Below are 18713 nucleotides of genomic sequence, written 5' to 3' on the forward strand. Positions count from 1 at the left end.
GGGCATAAGTCCGATTCCCCCAACAAAACGGGATTTGGACGTATGACCCATCGGGGCCATAGTGTCATTGTGCACATTCACTCTGCCGGCACCATTACAGTCAATGGCCACGTTGGTACATATGTACGAATCCCGTTTCGCAGGGGGGAGGAGTTTTCGGACGTACACCCTGCAGAGCCTCCGAGCGTGTCTCTAAACACAGTGTAAAAGCACCCTAACGGATTTAGCCTATAAAACAATCACACCTTAACGCTCTGCCTCAGTGCCGCAGAAACTGAACGTTAATCAAATATGCCAAATAAGGGTGCTTGATGCACCCTGTGCACCCTGGGTGTGGCCAAGAGGCTCAGTACACCACTCCTCCCACAGTTTTGCATGTTCTCGGCTGGAACGAGCACAGGACACACCCTGGGTGCACCTAGCTCCATAACCAGCATTTTTGATTAAACTTCTGTTTCTTCACAACAGAGGCGGCAGTTAAAGTTGTCGTTTTTTTCATAGGGGCGACATCACCTACAAGTCTTTGTACTTAGCTTACACTGTCAGTTTGGGCTAACTGACTCACTTTAAACTTATGATAAAATAAATAATGACATCGTATCATAGTAATACTTAAACACTAACGGTAATAATATCAATAACAGCAGTAATGATTATGATAATTTATGATACATTTAGGAACATTTAACATCATAAAATGATAAAACTTTTTGTAGTGTTGGTGCTTTTGGTTTCATGAAGTCCCGTCTCCTCTCCTGACATGTATGTGTTAGTAAATAATGGTATTCCCCTCATTATTGAAATTGTGGAACATCTCTAAATTCTATACTGTGCGATCCCTCAGTTATTCCTCCTAGAAATTTATGAATAAGTTGACAGCTGGGTGTTACCAGTCCGGGATGTGTCACTACATACCGTAGTCTAAGTTGAGCTCATACACATCCGATAAAGCTCAAATGAAATGGCCAACGTTGTCAATATAGAACGATCGCCGGTTGTTTTTTTTTTTTCAAATGCACATTAGTAATGGTTCATAACACAAGTTGGCCATTTTGGTTTTTTTTTCTGTGGATGACATTCCATGAAAATCAAATCCTGATCATATCATCTGTGACATGTCTGAGAACATTTTCATCTAATGGGTACAGGGGTGACTTAACACTTTACCAATCATTGTTTCCAGTGCTACGCTGTATACACAATAGACAAATAGACAATAGACAAAAGTCATAGAGTTTTAGGAGGAGTAACAGAGGAACGATGCTGTGCACAGTGCTAAACAGGATGCTCCAGAATCGTTGGGAAATTCAAAAGTAAGAATAGGTGGATTGGCGGACACAGTGTATGATCCACTTATAAATGAGGCAATAGTGGCATTGTCCATTGCATGTCTTAATATGGCAGTGCTGGGACTGTAACATGGGCCGGTGGGGACTTACATGGGTAGGCTGCATCTTGACGGTTCTTCTCTTTATTAGCAGCATGAACAGCCACAGACCTTGATTGAACGATACCTACAGACTTTAGAGTCTAATGAATAAAAATATAACCAGTCACAAATTAAGTGTAAATGATAGATTTGATTGCAATATCAGCAATTAAAAATAAGCGGTAAGGCTCTGTACATTGGTGTCATGGCTTCTACTCAGAAAGCAGACATCACAGGGAATCAGTCAGCGGGTTCCTGCTCCATCTACGTCCACTGTCAGGGCGCCGCTGATTTCTCTCTGCGTATGGCAGTAACAGAAGAGAGGGTACTCATTTCATCAAGGAGTGATGCATTCGCTACCAACTCATCATTAGGCCATTTCTGTGCAATCCTCTTCTGCCCGGTGGCGCACATGCCATCCTGCTAAGCCAGCATAGTCTACACCTGGTAGGCAGGTTAAGGCCTAACTATTTCTATTTTTTTTAATATTTTATTTTAATATGTGTATTAGGTTTTGCATGAGCCGGTCAAGAGACCAGTTGCAGGGGGGTAGTGACCATATTGAAAGTCTATGGTGTAATGGGCCCCCGGACTCTCCTCAAACAGATCCTTGTGTTCTCCGGGAGAGTCTCACAGTGATTCTCTCGTAAAGTACACAGGAGTGCCAGGTCAGGCCAATCATTCCTATGTATGGGGAAGTCAGCTGAGAGCAATGATTCATCTGGCAGCTAACTAATGTATATGAGGGACTTAAAGAGAATCTATCACTAGGTTTTACCTACCCTACCTTGGAGTAGCATGATATATGGGGAGAGACAGTGATTCCAGGGACATGTCACTTACCGGGCTGCTTGCTGTAGTTTTGATCTACCAATTCTCTGCATGCTGAGCCCTATATAACCCCACTCACACCATTAATTGGCAGCTTTTTCTATGCATGCACTGTGCATAGGCAAAAAGCTATCAATCAGTGGTGAGTGCTGCTTTATACACAGCTAATGAATATGGAGGACTGCATGGCAGCAGGTTTATTAGTCTTCTAATGATAATCCCCTGCTGATAAAACAGTGATTTTGTCAAAACTACAGCAAGCAGATCAGTAAGTGACACGTTGCTGGAATCAGGGTATCTAGATGCCCCTACATCATGCTGCTTTCAGATTAGGAGGAAAAATCCTGTTTACAGTTTCCCTTTAACTCAGATTAGTCACTGCTATATTAAACCACATTTTCATAACAGTTATTTGCCAGGGGTGTCAGAAGTCAGAATCTGTGGCGACAAGTGCAGGACTTTACAGCAACTGGATAATGAGAAAGATACAGACGCCGTTGATTTGTAATATTCACAGCTTAGAAGCGGAAAAAAGTAATTTATCCTCGGTTTAATGGCATGCTGAGGTTCTGATTCAATACATACGTCATACTCCATAATGAAGCCTGAGCAGTCATTTGCTAGCAGATTTTTGAACAAAGCTTCAAAGTTTTCACTCTCCATAAAGCGGAGTCTATAAAAAAGGAGATTGCAAAACATGTATTTTAAATAAATTAATACAACAAGTTAAAAGATTCTTTTCAACTTTCCATATGGATATTGTCAGAGAGTTCTCGTAAATACATGGAATTTTGCAATTTACTGCTTATTAAAATTTTCAGCCGTTCTTGAGATATTAACACTTTTCTTTTGAGTACAGTTCGTTGCCTTGGAGACCGACTACTGCTGCTAGACAGCAGAACAAGTGCAGTGCTTACAAACTTCTCTGTTGAGCTTGTAAGCGTTTTGAAGCTACCAAGAGCACAAAGCTACCGCCTAATCCCAGTCGGTATCAGTGCAAGCTTACAAGCTAGAAAACAGCGGTGGTCGATCAATGCGAGCTGTGGCAAGAAGGTTTGCTGTGTCTGTCAGCGTAGTGTCCAGAGGCTGGAAGTGCTACCCTGCAGTCAGATGCAAAGGTCTCTTCCAGTCAGAAAGTCCTTCCCCCGGAAACAATGGTGACAGTTCCAGCTCTGACACGACAGAGATACCACCAGCCCGGTTCATCTCCCTACACCTGCATACAAGAACAGGGATGGGGAGCCATGCAAACAAGGACAGGGATGGGGAGGCATGCATACAAGAACAGGGATGGGGAGCCATGCATACAAGGACAGGGATGGGGAGCCATGCATACAAGGACAGGGATGGGGAGCCATGCATACAAGGATAGGGATAAGGGGACAATGCATGCCCGGCTTATACATGAGTCAATAAGTTTTCCCACTTTTTTTGTGGCAAAATTCGGTGCCTCGGCTTAAACTTGTGTCGACTTATACACAAATATATACGGTACTTTTATCTACACAAGATTACTGATGGTGTTCCCAATCTTTTTGGTTTTTGGCCTTACCCTTGGGAAAGAAAAATGTACTTCTGGGCTCTCCTATCAATGTTTTTTTGCATTTAACCTAAAATCTATTAATACATATAAATAAATAATTAATTGTTAGTTATCAGCATCATAATCTTACATTACTTATGGCCTCAACATGTGAACTTGTTCTTGTATTTACCCTTGACTCTCCTTAGATTTCATATTTGTGGAAATCTTTGTCGACTCCTCCTGGATTCCTCTTTCGCAGCTGATTTGTTCAAGTTCAGTGAAGTTCAACCTGAAAAAAGAATTCCGTTTGATCTTATAAAAGGCAAAATAGTTAAAAACAAGTAATGAGGCACAATAGGTAGGTTGTTAGCATCAGAATCTTACTTTAGTCATGGCAAATTGTGAAAACTTGTTGCTATTCTTACCCGCTCATGTTTGTGGAAATTGTTGTCGATTCCTCTTGTAATCTTGTTACTCTGCTGAGTTGATCAGCTTCACGGTTCAATCTGCAGGAAAAAGTCAAGTTGGTCTCACAAAAGACAAAACAGTATAAAGCAAAAATAATACACAATACCTTTAAATCACTGTTATCATCTAAATTAAGGATTTGTGCCCCCTGAATAAAAAATTAAAGTTTATCAGCAGGATTTCTCAACCCAAACTACATGCATGTGTAGCTCTTTCAAATACTTAGATTTCAATACCTAGTGTTCAGTTGACATTAGTTTAACGTGCATGGGGACATAAGCGGGGTGTCCGGGACTTTTACGTTGATGGCTTATCCTTAGGATACGTCATTAATATCTGATCGCTGGGGGTGCACCACTGGGCATTCTCAATGATCAGCTGCTCCCAGTTCCGGAAATGCTCAGTTGCGGAGCTGCATAGCTCTGTCAACTGTATACGAGATTGCTGCAAGGGTTCTCCAATTTATTAGGCTTTGGTGCACCTCTGGTGAAAAATTTACTTCCAGACATCTCTTTACCAAATAATTTTTTAGAAATTACCACAAACACCTAAAAACACAATACACCATAGTAATAAATCATTGTAGGTTATTACCCCCAACTCTCTTTAGATTTCATGTTTGTGGATATCTTTGTCGACTCCTCTTGGACTCTTGTTTGGCCACTGAGTTGATTCAGATCAGAGTTCAATCTGCCAGAAGAACGAAGAACTTAGGTTGATCTCACAAAACTCCTAAAAACAAGTATTAATACACAGTATGTACTGTATAAACCACTGTTGGATCAAACTTAAGCCACTGTGCCTCCTAAAAAACTGAGCAACTTTCTCCTCTTGGTATGAGCTCCCTAGCTATTATATTAATCCTCTCTTTCCTTTTCATTTTACCTACTATCAACCATACCAATATTTATGTACTTGACCCAAGACCTGTAAAATTTCCATAAGTCATTGTTGATTATAGCATCGGAATCTTACTTTCTCATGGACACAATGTGTGAACTTGGTGCTGTACGTACCCTTGACTCTCTTTAGGTTTCATGTATGTGGAACATTTTGTCAACTCCTGGATTTCTCTTTCACAGTTGACTTGTTCAAGCTCACAGTTCAATCTGCAAGAAGTGTTCAGGTCAATCTTACAAATGTCAAAAGAGCCAATATCAGCTTATAATGCTCAAACGTGTAAACCACTGTTAGCATCACATTAAACCACTGTGCCCCCTGAATACAAAATTAAGCAACTTTCTCCCTTGTATATAAAATTAAGCAATTGCACCCCCTGGATACAATAATGAAGCCATTGTCCCCTATAAATGTAAAATGAAGCCACTGTACCTCCTGAACCTAAAATTAAACCTCACTTTCCCCTGCATATAAAAATACGGTAAGTCACTGTTCTCCCTGGTTATTAAATTCTGCAACTCTGCCCCAATATATGTTGTTGAATATATAACAGAACCTTAAAGGGGTTTTCCAAGGTAGGGCAAATTTATTGCAGGCACTGTAGCATGTGAATGCTAATAGTGTGTAATATACACACTTGCTACTTTTCCTGCTACTTTCAGTGTTCATTGAAGCTAGTCGCATGTGTCTGCAATTATGTTATTCACATGCTTGCAGTCTTGTGACCAACCCTTGAACCAGCAATTAGAGCCAAATCCACACACTACCTCACAATTGGTGGAGAAGGCTATGGGCAGTGGTGTAGCCTTGTTGCTGGGAGCAACGGATAAGGACTGCAACATTCGGTGGCAAAGAGCAACGCTGAGCCAGGAGGGCTGACGGTTGTGGAAGCCATGTGATGTGCTGCTGACCGGCCACATGTGAGCAGAGCCTGTGACGGCCTGCAAGTGGGGAAGCCACTGTCCGGCTGTGGTTCTGGAAACCGTGGGGCGGCCTAGTGAGGCACTGTCTGGATCGGTGAGCCCAGTGCGGCTGCTTCCCCAGGAGAAAGACTGGTAATTGCTAGTGTGCCTCTGCAGAGAAGAGGTACCCGAGGACCTGTGTGGGCAACACAGGAGAAACGGACAGGTGTTCGTGTGGTACTGACCTGGGTCAGTGAGGAAGACAGTGTACCTGGAGGGGTCAGTGAGGAAAGGTCCTGGAGGGTCAGCCCTGGGGAAAGAGTCGGATCCCAGGAGTACGTGGTGTGACCTTGGACCTGGTGAGGCACGAGTGTTGGGCAGTCTCAGGCAGAGACAGATGTCCTGAAGAGCACCCGCCGAGCCCCTGGACCTGGTGAGGCCGGTGTATGGGGAGACCCTGGGAGGAGGGTTGCTCCCTGAATCGCACCCGGTGCGCCCTGTGTGTTGGACGGTCTCAGGTGGAGACAGGAGCGTCCTGAATGGCACACAGTCAGGACACGTGAGTTTTTGAGTTTTTTGTGGTGTGTTTTTTCTTCTTTTTTCTTGACTCAGCCTGCGGTGGCTCAGTGGGAGTCAAGAAGGTGACAAGCGGCTTGATGTGGCTCAGTGGTGTCACGAAGTTGACAAGCGGCTTGATGTGGCTCAGTGGGGTCACGAAGGTGACAAGCGGCTTCCGGTGGATCGGCGGGTCCACGAAGATGGCGCAGCAGGAGCTGCAGTGACTCCAGCCGCTGTGTGTGTGAACAGCAGCCGGTGGTGCCGGTGATCGGTGACAGCAGGAGCTGTGGTGGTGCCAACAAAGACTTGTGTGGTATCGTAAGAGACACAAACTGTGTGGTGTGAACTGTGGTCTGAGAAGATCGGTATAACAGACATGGGGAGATCCCGAAAGGGGGTGGAGTCCCAAAAGGGGGCGGTGACCCAAATTGGGGTGGTAGCCCAAAAGGGGGTGGAGTCCCAAATTGGGGTGGTAACCAAAAAAGAAGTAAAGTTCCAAAAGGGGGTGAAGTCCCAAATTGGGGTGGTAACCCAAAAGGGGTGGAGTCTCAGAAGGAGGAGGTAACCCAAATTGGGGTGGTGGTCCAGAAAGGGGCCGAGTTTGAAGAAATGGCAGCTCTGGTTGGCTCAGTGGGTATGTCTGGGAAACTGCAGTGTTCATGTATGTCATTTCCAGAATGTCAGATATTCTTTCCGAGTGATGACTGGCCGCAAGTGTGTACCGTGATGCTACACCGGGAAGGGATGTCGGGATGGTTGGACTCAAAGAGTCAGGTGACTCTGGTAGGAACGCCTCTCACTTTCTGTCTGACTGAGAAAATGGTCCAGGTTCGCTGTAAACATGGGGTCACGGTGAACTATGCGGTAGACAGAATAATGTTTGAGGGGCTTGGAGGCAGTGAGTGCCATGGGGGCAGTATACCATCAAACTTAGTGTATGCCTTGGAGTGGGGCCGGGACTTTATCAGGTTTGATGATATATGCCACGAGGGTGGAGACGTTCCTACTGTTGGACTAACCGATACGAAGACGCTGGCGCCTCCTAACGTGGACAGGACAGACGTAGGGGCCACCAGAGACGTAGGGGCGACCAGAGAAAGAATTGCGTCAGATGAATTTGCTGACCTGACGTCACCTGAATGGTACCACAGTGTGAATGAGAATGGTGTGGTAAACAAAAAGAGCGGAGCTGACACACGGATAGAGAGTGTCTTGGGGGTTCACCGTACGATGTGGTGTGACTGGGACGTGTTGTTGCCAGTAGCCACCACTAGGACAGAATCTAGTGCTGTGCTGACTGAAACTCGTGACAAAACTGACGCTGACCTGGTGGATAAGACGGCGGAAGTAGTCACACGGTTAGTGAGTAACTGGAGGATGACTTAATCTCTGGGGGTGACTGTGGCTCTGAGAAAGAAAGGAAGCACAGAATAGAAGGGCTAGAGAAAGAAGTCTCTGAGCTCAAAGGCCACATGGTAACGTGGCAAGGACTGAATTTGGCCCTCAGAGAGGAGGTAGATGAATGTGTCAAACGAGAAAGAGTCCTGAGACAAACGGCTGAGCACAGGGTCGAGGAGCTCAAGAAAGAGATCTTGGAGCTCAGAGGTCACCTGTCCACCTGGCAAAGTGTGAACAAGAACCTCAAGGAAGAGATGGAGGAACTCAGAGGAGTAGTTAACAGTCTTCTGCGGGAGAAATTGGACGAAGACTTACCGCGGCTGAGCGTGAGTGATAGTAAGACAGAACTGCCAGTAGCCATAGTGGCCAAGGGTCATGAAGTGATCCAATCATGTGAAGTTGATGAGTTCAGAACTGAAGAAGACAGTCACCCGGTCGGGTCAACTGAAGTGAGGGAAGTGTCCGTGGTAAGGCCAGAGCCTCCTGGCCTGGAAGAGAGCAAGACCACGTTCTTCAAGACTGTGATTGATGTTCCAGAAGACATGCAAGACGCCTGTGCGGAGGAAGGTGTGCATGAGGCTTTCAAAGAGGCGGTCAAGGCGTGTGAGGTGCACTGGGCACCTGAGACTCGGCAGTTAGTGATAATATCCGCCAGAGAAGATACAGCAAACCGGGTAGCTGTCCTGAAAGAGATGCATTTGCAGTGTCTCCACGTCAAACAGTTGGTCAGGCAGAGTAATTTGAAAGCTGCTTGACGCCTGGAGTTAGCCAGGGAGGCTATGGATCAGCTGGGTTTGTGGAAAGACGTGGTTCCAGTACCCAAAGCTCTGATTGGGAGAATCATTGGAAGATCTGGGAAGGTAATGCAAGACCTTGTGAATATCTCCTGTGTGGTGAGGATCCCTCCTGATAATGAAGACCCGGTATCCAGTGAAGTGGGTAGAATTCCCATCATCGTGGTTGGCTCCATGGAGAGCCTGAGAGACTTTCGGATGCTTGTGGAGTATCGAGTGGGGTACCTGCAAGAAATTGAGCATTTGAGGCTGGACCATCAGCGAATTAATAAAGAAGTACGGAATACCAGGTGGCGGCCGCCTCCAACCCAAGATGTAAGGACCCGAAGGGTTCCTCCAATTAGTGACATGGCAGGTGGCCGAAGAATGTAAGCAAGTGGTAGTTTGACGGGCCGTGCGAGGCTGAGAGACCACAGTTCCTGTGAGACGCTGAATGGGTCAGACTCAGGCCAGACAGTAGGACCGTTTAAGACTGATGACCGTAACAACCGGGAGAGCCAGTCAGTGGGAGAACGGTCAGGTGACGAAGTGCACTCTAGGCGGGTGGTGACTAAACAGTGTCTGATGACGCAGACAGACTACAACTGGAGGGTCAAAGACAATGACCGATATTTTGACCGCTGGGGGGCGGGGGAGGCCTAACTTAGAAATGAGGCCGGATGACAGAGGGAGACGGTTCTCTCGACCTATGGGGCAAGGTGTAATGAGTGCCCGGTCTTGAGATCCTGGTGTAAGATTGTGTGTTCAACCCCACAAGTTTGAACAGAGGGGCGGGGTATGTGGTGTAATGACCACTGTGTCCACTAGAGGGCGCTGTGTGGATGTCCCAGGAGAACGGATGAGTGGCAGAATCCTGAAGGATAGTTATGTAGTTATGTATCTCAAAGTGGGTGGCTTTGAGATGGAGACCTGTATATGTGTGATCGGCAATATCATTGCTGAGGTGTTGTTTCTAAGTGTAAGGGAGAAGTCTTCAGGTAACTAGAGAGATGGGCGGTTTCTGGTTACCTACAAATCCACCCAGGGGTGTGTCTGATAACGCCTATAGTAAAAGGCTACGTGAGTATGTGAAGGACCTGTGATGAGGTCATAGCCATGTGACCCGGTGGGCGTGGCTACAGACCATATATGGTGGCCAGGGTAGGTCACCTGGTCTGAATGCTGGGACCTGATTGGTCCAGTTTGGAAGGTCCCGTGAGGAGAAGGATCTCCTCACTAACAGCTTGTGGAGCGGCTGTGTGTGTAATGGTGGCCAGCGTCTGAGAGTCCCTGAGGAGTGAGTGGATGTCTGCAGCCTGGAGAAACAGCCATGTGGGAACCCTGCCATGGGTGAGATAAGGATGAGGCTGAATAGCCTGTATAATGGACGCTATGCTGTAATGCTGTTTATATTGCTGTGGTTTATGATGACGAATAAACCTCATGGACTATGTTATGGCTTATGAAAACCCGTGCTGGATCTGATTGTGTGGCTGCCAAGCGAGTGTCCCCCAACCTTGAATGACAGCGCTACCTCACAGGACATAAGCGGGGTGTCTGGGACTTTTATGTTGATGGCCTATCCTTAGGATACGTCATTAATATCTGATCGCTGGGGGTGCACCACTGGGCATTCTAAATGATCAGCTGCTCCCAGTTCCGGAAATGCTCAGTTGCGGAGCTGCATAGCTCTGTCAACTGTATACGAGATTGCTGCAAGGGTTCTCCAATTTATTAGGCTTTGGTGCACCTCTGGTGAAAAATTTACTTCCAGACATCTCTTTACCAAATAATTTTTTAGAAATTACCACAAACACCTAAAAACACAATACACCATAGTAATAAATCATTGTAGGTTATTACCCCCAACTCTCTTTAGATTTCATGTTTGTGGATATCTTTGTCGACTCCTCTTGGACTCTTGTTTGGCCACTGAGTTGATTCAGATCAGAGTTCAATCTGTCAGAAGAACGAAGAACTTAGGTTGATCTCTCAAAACTCCTAAAAACAAGTATTAATACACAGTATGTACTGTATAAACCACTGTTGGATCAAACTTAAGCCACTGTGCCTCCTACAAAACTGAGCAACTTTCTCCTCTTGGTATGAACTCCCTAACTATTATATTAATCCTCTCTTTCCTTTTCATTTTACCTACTATCAACCATACCAATATTTATGTACTTGACCCAAGACCTGTAAAATTTCCATAAGTCATTGTTGATTATAGCATCGGAATCTTACTTTCTAATGGACACAATGTGTGAACTTGGTGCTGTACGTACCCTTGACTCTCTTTAGGTTTCATGTATGTGGAACATTTTGTCAACTCCTGGATTTCTTTTTCACAGTTGACTTGTTCAAGCTCACAGTTCAATCTGCAAGAAGTGTTCAGGTCAATCTTACAAATGTCAAAAGAGCCAATATCAGCTTATAATGCTCAATACGTGTAAACCACTGTTAGCATCACATTAAACCACTGTGCCCCCTGAATACAAAATTAAGCAACTTTCTCCCTTGTATATAAAATTAAGCAATTGCACCCCCTGGATACAATAATGAAGCCATTGTCCCCTATAAATGTAAAATGAAGCCACTGTACCTCCTGAACCTAAAATTAAACCTCACTTTCCCCTGCATATAAAAATACGGTAAGTCACTGTTCTCCCTGGTTATTAAATTCTGCAACTCTGCCCCAATATATGTTGTTGAATATATAACAGAACCTTAAAGGGGTTTTCCAAGGTAGGGCAAATTTATTGCAAGCACTGTAGCATGTGAATGCTAATAGTGTGTAATATACACACTTGCTACTTTTCCTGCTACTTTCAGTGTACATTGAAGCTAGTCGCATGTGTCTGCAATTATGTTATTCACATGCTTGCAGTCTTGTGACCAACCCTTGAACCAGCAATTAGAGCCAAATCCATTATAGCATGACAAGTTGGCATGCTGCAGTGCATTCCAAAAGCTTGCCCTAACCTGTAAAAAAAACCTTTTAATAGGTGAGTTATGTTATGAACTGGTCACCGAGGAGGATTGCAGGAATAGGCTAGGCCACCAGGAAACCAGAAAGGTTGGTAACTTAGCGGATTGCAGACCCCTAATCCTAACAACACAACTAGCTGTAGCCATGGGGCCTACCTACGATGCCCTAGACGCCTCGGCACAGCCGGAGAGCTAACTAAGCCTAAAGCAAGAAAGGTAACATCTAAACTGCCCCGGAGTAGACCCCCAAAGGAATAAATAGCCCCAAAACATATATTGTCGGTGAGACAAGATAAGACACAAACACAGGCAGAAAATAGACTGAGCAAATGATGGGGCCCAAACTGACTAGATAGGATAGGAAAGGAAAAGACACTGTCTGCAATTACGCAAAAACCCTAAAAATCCAACACGTCTGATGTCCAAAAAAACACTGATGTCTCACGACCTCTCCCCCACTATATCAGCATTCTGGTATGAACTGGCAGCAAAGCAAAAGAGACTAATATAACAGGGGACTGAACAAACTGACACAAGCTGTAACATGGAGTGGGGTCTGCTATGAATGGGTCACCGAAGAGGAGAGCAGGCCCAAGCTGAGCCACAGAACACCAGAGAGGTTGGTAACTAAGCGGATTGCAGACCCCGATCCTATCCACACAACTAGCAGTAGCCGTGGAGCGTACCTACGATGATCCTAGATGCCTCGGCACAGCCGGAGAGCTAACTACGCCTAAAGCAAGAAAGGGGAAATCTAAACTTCCCCAGAGCAGACCCCAAATGAATAGATAGCCCCCAAACATATATTGTCGGTGAGAAAAGATTAAAACATAAACGCAGGTAGAAAAATAGACTGAGCAAATGATGGGGCCCACACTGACTAGACAGGACAGGAAAGGAAAGGATAGACACTGTCTGCAATCACGCAAAAAATCCTGCAAAATGTCCAACACGTCTGATGCAAAAAACCCTGAAGTCACACGACTTCGCCACCCACTATATCAGCACTCTGGTAGTTTCTGAAAGCAGAGCAATAGAGACCAATCTAACAGGGGGCAAAACAAACTGGCACAAGCAGCCACATATGGGTGGTGATTCAGCAGAGCCCCAGCTGGAGCTGGTTGACCCGCACAAAGCACAGATAGACAGAACCTGAACAAATGCAAACAGACAAGCAAATGAATCACTTAGCTGGACAATGCAGGAACAGAGCTGGATATGTCAGACCTCAGGAGGCAAGGCAGCAAAAAAATCACCAGCAGGGATAGAGGGCGTCGGCTGTCTTAAATCCCAATCTGAAACCCCAGATCTCCAATCGTCCTCCTCCTCATCAGGTGGCAAGCCTTTGTCAATCAAATCAGCTCCACTACCTCCAGTAACCACCACAGGGAGCCCAGAAAGAGAACCTGCAACCCCTCTGTCAAACCGACCAGCTCCACCACCTTCAGCAATAACCAGAGGGAGGCCAGAAAGTGAATTCACAACAGTACCCCCCTTGAGGAAGTGTCACCGAACCCTCATCCATGCCACCAGACCGATCAGGATGGGCCCGGTGAAAAGCACGAACCAATCTTTCGGCATGAATGTGAGAAGCAGAGGCCCAAGAATTATCCTCCTGGCCATAACCCTTCCATTTGACCAAGTGCTGGAGTCTCCGTCTAGCCAAATGAGAATCCAATATTTTCTCTACCTCGTACTTCAAATTGCCTTCAACCAATACAGGGCCCGGAGGCGCCGCCACATGAACCACTGGCTCCACAAACCTCTTCAACAAAGATTTATGAAACACGCTATGGATTTTAAACGTAACTGGAAGAGCCAATCGGAAAGAAACGGGATAAAGGATCTCCAGAATCTTATAAGGACCAATGAATCTTGGCTTGAATTTTGGAGACGCAACCTTCATAGGAATATTCTTTGAAGACACCAAACCATATCACCCACTTTATACCAGGGACCAATGGTCCTATGCCATTTAGAAAACCGTTGGGCTTTCTAGTGAGAGTGGGACAACTTATCCACCACTTGGTCCCAAATCTGCTGCATTCTCTCTACCACAGAGTTCACACTTGGGCAGGTCGAAGATTCCACCTGCCCTGATGAAACCCAAAGTTACAAAAAAAAAAGGCGACATCAAAGTGGCAGAACTAGCGCTATTATTTAGCGCGAATTCGGCCAAGGGCAAAAATGAGACCCAGTCATCCTAATCAGCAGATATGAAACATCTCAAGTAGGACTCCAAAGTCTGGTTTGTTCTCTCAGTCTGCCCTTTGGTCTGAGGGTGAAATGCAGAGGAGAAAGATAACTGAATTCCCAGTTTGGAACAAAAAGCTCTCCAAAATCTAGAAACAAACTGGACTCCTCTGTCCGACACAATGTTCTCAGGAATCCCGTGCAACCGAACCACCTGTTGTTAGAACAAGGGTACCAACTCAGAAGAAGATGGCAACTTTGGGAGTGGTACAAGATGGACCCTCTTAGAAAATCTATCACAGATCACCCAGATAACAGTCATTCTCTGAGAGACAGGAAGATCGGAAATAAAATCCATTGAGATATGGGTCAATGGCCTCCTGGGCACTGGCAGGGGCATCAACAACCCACTAGAACGAGAACAAGGCTTGGATCAAGAACAAGTCCCACAGGACTGCATAAAATTCCTGACATCACGAGACAAGGCAGCCCACCAAAAAGACCGACTCACCAAATCTCTGGTACCAAAAATACCTGGATGACCAGCCAACACGGAGCAATGAATTTCAGACATTACTCTTTTCCTCCACTGGTCAGGGACATACAATTTTCCCATAGGGCAACGCTCAGGTTTGTCCTCCTGAAATTCCTACAGGGCACGTCTCAAATCGGGTGAGATGGCGGAAAGAACTACACCCTCATTGTTAGGAGTCAGATTTCTACCTCTCCTATGTTGAAATCTAGACCCTTACATTCTGCAGTCTCCTGCGCTTCATCTGCTGCTGAGGAGATTGCAGAGGAGAGTGCCTTGCGGAAACTCTCTCCAGAGGCTAAGTCCTCTGTTCCCTTAACTGAGCATGCTCATGCGTCGAACTTCCATTGGAGTTCGGGAGTCAGGTGCTCAGGTCATGTGTCGAATCCTATTGGGTCCTCTTGTAGCCTGGAGATTTCCGGAAGGTCCCGTTTGGTATAAAAAGCGCGCATGGCTGTTCTGCCATGCGCTAGTATTTTTCATACTTGCTGCTGTATGTTTGATGATGGATGCTTGGACTGGTGAAAGACTTATTAAGAAACCCCTTCCCTCTGATAATACGTTTGTGTGAGTGATTGGTTCCTACCAGTAGTAGCGCCAGTGCGCTGAGCTCCATCTTGCTCAGCAGCTTAGCGTCTGCATTGCGCCAGCGTTATTGCAGCGCCTTACCCGAGGCTCAGTTCTTGCCGCGCTGCAGTTGCAGCTTATCTCTGCGTCCGCTGTTGCGACGCCACGCACCTTATTTAACGGTAGGTCTAGCCGGAGTAGTTCTGTTGTCTAAGGCTACTCCTGTGACTCTGAATACCGTGTCTGCATCGCTGAGACTCTGTGACCCTGAACAGACTCAGCGTTTTGTGTATGCTTTTTGCCTGCAGCTCTGTGAGTGTAACAGAGCTTGCTTCAGTGCACATTGGGTGCAGTTAAACCCTGTGCACATTACCGCCATAGTACTCTGCATCTACTAGCTGCGGTTTTCCATCCTCCGCACGGTGGACCCCGAGCGGCGAAGGCACTTTATCCATATTTTTTATTTAGTGCCTTCCACCACTCCTAACACTCATTTAGAATGGTAGTAGGTTCGGTGACATCAAGAGAGTCCGCAAAGAAACTCCTAGAAAGGGCGTCTGCCTTAACATTCTTAGTGCCCGGAAGAAAAGAGACCACAAAATTAAAACTCGTGAAAAACAAGGCCCACCTAACCTGTCTAGGATTCAAGCGCTTGGCTGACTCAAGATAAATCAAATTTTTGTGGTCGGTGAGGACCACAACTTGATGTCTAGCTCCCTCCAACCAATGTCTCCACTCTTCAAATGCCCATTTCATGGCCAACAATTCCCGATTCCCCACGTCATAGTTACGTTCAGATGGGGAGAATTTACGAGAAAAGAAGGCACAGGGATTCATCTTAGAAGTCACCGGATCTTTTTGGGACAAAACAGCTCCTGCACCAATCTCAGAAGCATCTACCTCCACCTGAAATGGGAGTGAGACATCAGATTTCCGTAGAACCGAAGCAGAAGTGAATCTCCGCTTAAGCTCCTGAAATGCCGAGACTGCCTCTGGAGACCAATTCACCACATCAGCTCCATTTATGGTCAAATCAGTCAGTGATTTAACAATGCCAGAAAAATTACTTATAAATTTACGGAGAAATTAGCAAAACCCAAAAAATTCCGGAGAGCCTTCAAAGAAGTGGGCTGAACCCAATCATAAATGTCTTGTATCTTGGCGGGGTCCATTTCAATAGCAGACGGGGACAAAATGAATCCCAAAAATGAAATCCTCTGTACACCAAAGAGGCACTTCGATCCCTTAACATACAGAGAATTTTCCCTCAAAATCCAGAACACAGTCCGGACATGTTCCACATGAGAATCCCAATCACTGGAAAAGATCAAAATATCATCCAGATAAATAATCAAAAACGTATCCACAAAGTCCCAGAAAATATCATTCATAAAAGATTGGAAGACAGAAGGGGCAATAGTGAGCCCAAAAGGCATCACCAGGTACTCAAAATATCCCTCAGGAGTATTAAACGCCATCTTCCATTCATCCCCGTGCCTGATGTGAATAAGATTATATGCCCCCCTGAGGTCAAGCTTGGTAAACCAACAGGCACTTTTAACTCTGGAAAATAAATCAGAAATCAGGGGTAACGGGTACTGATATTTAACAGTGATTTTGTTAAGGGAACACTAGTCAATACATGGCCTTAATGAACTATCTTTCTTGGCCACAAAAAAAACCCCAGCACCTAAAGGTGAAGAGGATGGTCTAATATGACCCTTCTCCAATGACTCCTTGATATAAGATCGCATAGCATCATGTTCAGGTACCGATAAGTTGAAAAGCTGACCCTTGGGAAATTTACACCCGGGCATTAACTCAATTGCACAGTCATAACTCCTATGAGGAGGCAAAGACGCAGACTTACTCTCACTAAATACATCAGAAAAATCAGCCAAATAGTCAGGAATATCATGAGACTGGGGAGAGGTGGAGAAAACAGGAGTGTCACTAAGAACACATTGACAACCCCAACTCACCACAGACACAGATTTCCAATCCAAAACAGGATTATGAGTTTGCAACCAAGGAAACCCCAGAACAATAGTATCATGCAAATTGTGCAACACCAAAAATTTACAATTTTCTTGTTGTTCCTGGGCGTCCCGCATTATCACCTGCGTCCAAAACTGGGGTTTATTCTCCGCCAAAGGAGTAGCATCAATACCCCTCAAAGAGATAGGAGTCCGCAGGGGTATCATGGGAAAACCACAACGTTTAGCAAAGTCCAAATCCATCAGATTCAAAGCTGCTCCTGAATCTACAAAAGCCTTAGCGGAAAATGTAGACAAAGAGCAGATCAGGGTAATCACCAAAAGGAACTTAGGCTGTACACTGCCCACCGCAAATGTGTGAGCAAAACGCTTTTCTCGTTTAGGGCAGACAGAAATAGTATGAGAGGCATCCCCACAGAAAAAACACAGCTTATTACGCCTTCTAAACTTCTGATGTTGCAGCCTAGACAAAACCCTATCACATTGCATAGGTTCAGATGTTCGTTCGAAAGGCGGCAATGCCACTCGTGTAGTCTTACGGTCATGTAAACGCCGATCAATTAGAATGGCCAATGACATAGAGTTGTCCAGACCAGAGGGAACAGGAAATCCCACCATAACATCCTTTACGGTTTCTGCCAAACCCTTCCGAAAGAGAGTTACTAGGGCATCGTCATTCCATTTAGTAAGGAACACCCACTTTCGGAATATTTGACAATATAACTCTGCAGAATCCTGACCCTGGTTCAATGCCAATAAGGTTTGCTTGATCAATAGCATTAGGTTCATCATACAACAACCCCAAGGCTTGAAAAAACACGTCCACATTAGCCAAAATTGGATCTCCGGGTGTCAAAGAAAAGGCCCAATCCTGGGGATCACCGTGCAGCAGCGAGATGATAATTTTAACCTGCTGCACAGAGCTCCCCGCTGAGTTAGGTTTCAAAGCAAAAAAAAGTTTACAATTCTTAAAATTCAAAAATTTAGACCGATCCCCAGAAAACACATCAGGAGTAGGAATTTTTGGTTCAACAGCAGATGATTGAGCGAGATAGGCAGAAATTCCCCGCACTTCAGCAGCAAGCTGCTCAACATGATCAGACAATTGCTTAGTCTCCATTTAGAAAAAAAAATCTCCTCCTGCTGCCCCAGAAAAAAAAGAGGAAAAAATATGCAAAAAAAACAGTCTAACACTTTTTTTAAAAAAATTCTTTCCATTTATACAGTACCCTAGAGTCTGCAGTTTGGCTGGTGATTGTTATGAATGGGTCACCGAGGAGGAGAGCAGGCCCAAGCTGAGCCACAGAACACCAGAGAGGTTGGTAACTAAGCAGATTGCAGACCCCTGATCCTATCCACACAACTAGCAGTAGCCGTGGAGCATACCTACGATGATCCCAGACGCCTCGGCACAGCCGGAGAGCTAACTACGCCTAAAGCAAGAAAGGGGAAATCTAAACTGCCACAGAGCAGATCCCAAAGGAATAGATAGCCCACAAACATATATTGTCGGTGAGACAAGATGAAAACACAAACGCAGGTAGAAAACTAGACTGAGCAAATGATGGGGCCCACACTGACTAGACAGGAAAGGATAGACACTGTCTGCAAGCACACAAAAAACCCTGCAAAATGCCCAACACGTCTGATGC

The 18713-nt window shown here is 45.4% G+C and overlaps 1 protein-coding gene across 1 annotated transcript in view; it reads right to left on the reverse strand.

The window, feature by feature from the left end:
• LOC141076038 (uncharacterized) overlaps window positions 1-18713 on the reverse strand; it is a 98331-nt gene that overhangs the window by 13135 nt on the left and 66483 nt on the right. The window contains exons 16-23 of the mRNA XM_073563297.1: window positions 11070-11162; window positions 10648-10743; window positions 5270-5362; window positions 4848-4943; window positions 4211-4291; window positions 3976-4074; window positions 2846-2933; window positions 1440-1530 (exon numbers count right to left, since the gene is read on the reverse strand). Of these exons, the coding sequence (XP_073419398.1) occupies window positions 1440-1530; window positions 2846-2933; window positions 3976-4074; window positions 4211-4291; window positions 4848-4943; window positions 5270-5362; window positions 10648-10743; window positions 11070-11162 (737 nt within the window). The remainder of the gene's footprint in view (window positions 1-1439; window positions 1531-2845; window positions 2934-3975; window positions 4075-4210; window positions 4292-4847; window positions 4944-5269; window positions 5363-10647; window positions 10744-11069; window positions 11163-18713) is intronic.

The sequence above is a fragment of the Dendrobates tinctorius genome, unplaced genomic scaffold (assembly GCF_039654945.1).
Source record: "Dendrobates tinctorius isolate UK_male_01 unplaced genomic scaffold, ASM3965494v1 ptg000384l, whole genome shotgun sequence".
NCBI lineage: Eukaryota > Metazoa > Chordata > Amphibia > Anura > Dendrobatidae > Dendrobates > Dendrobates tinctorius.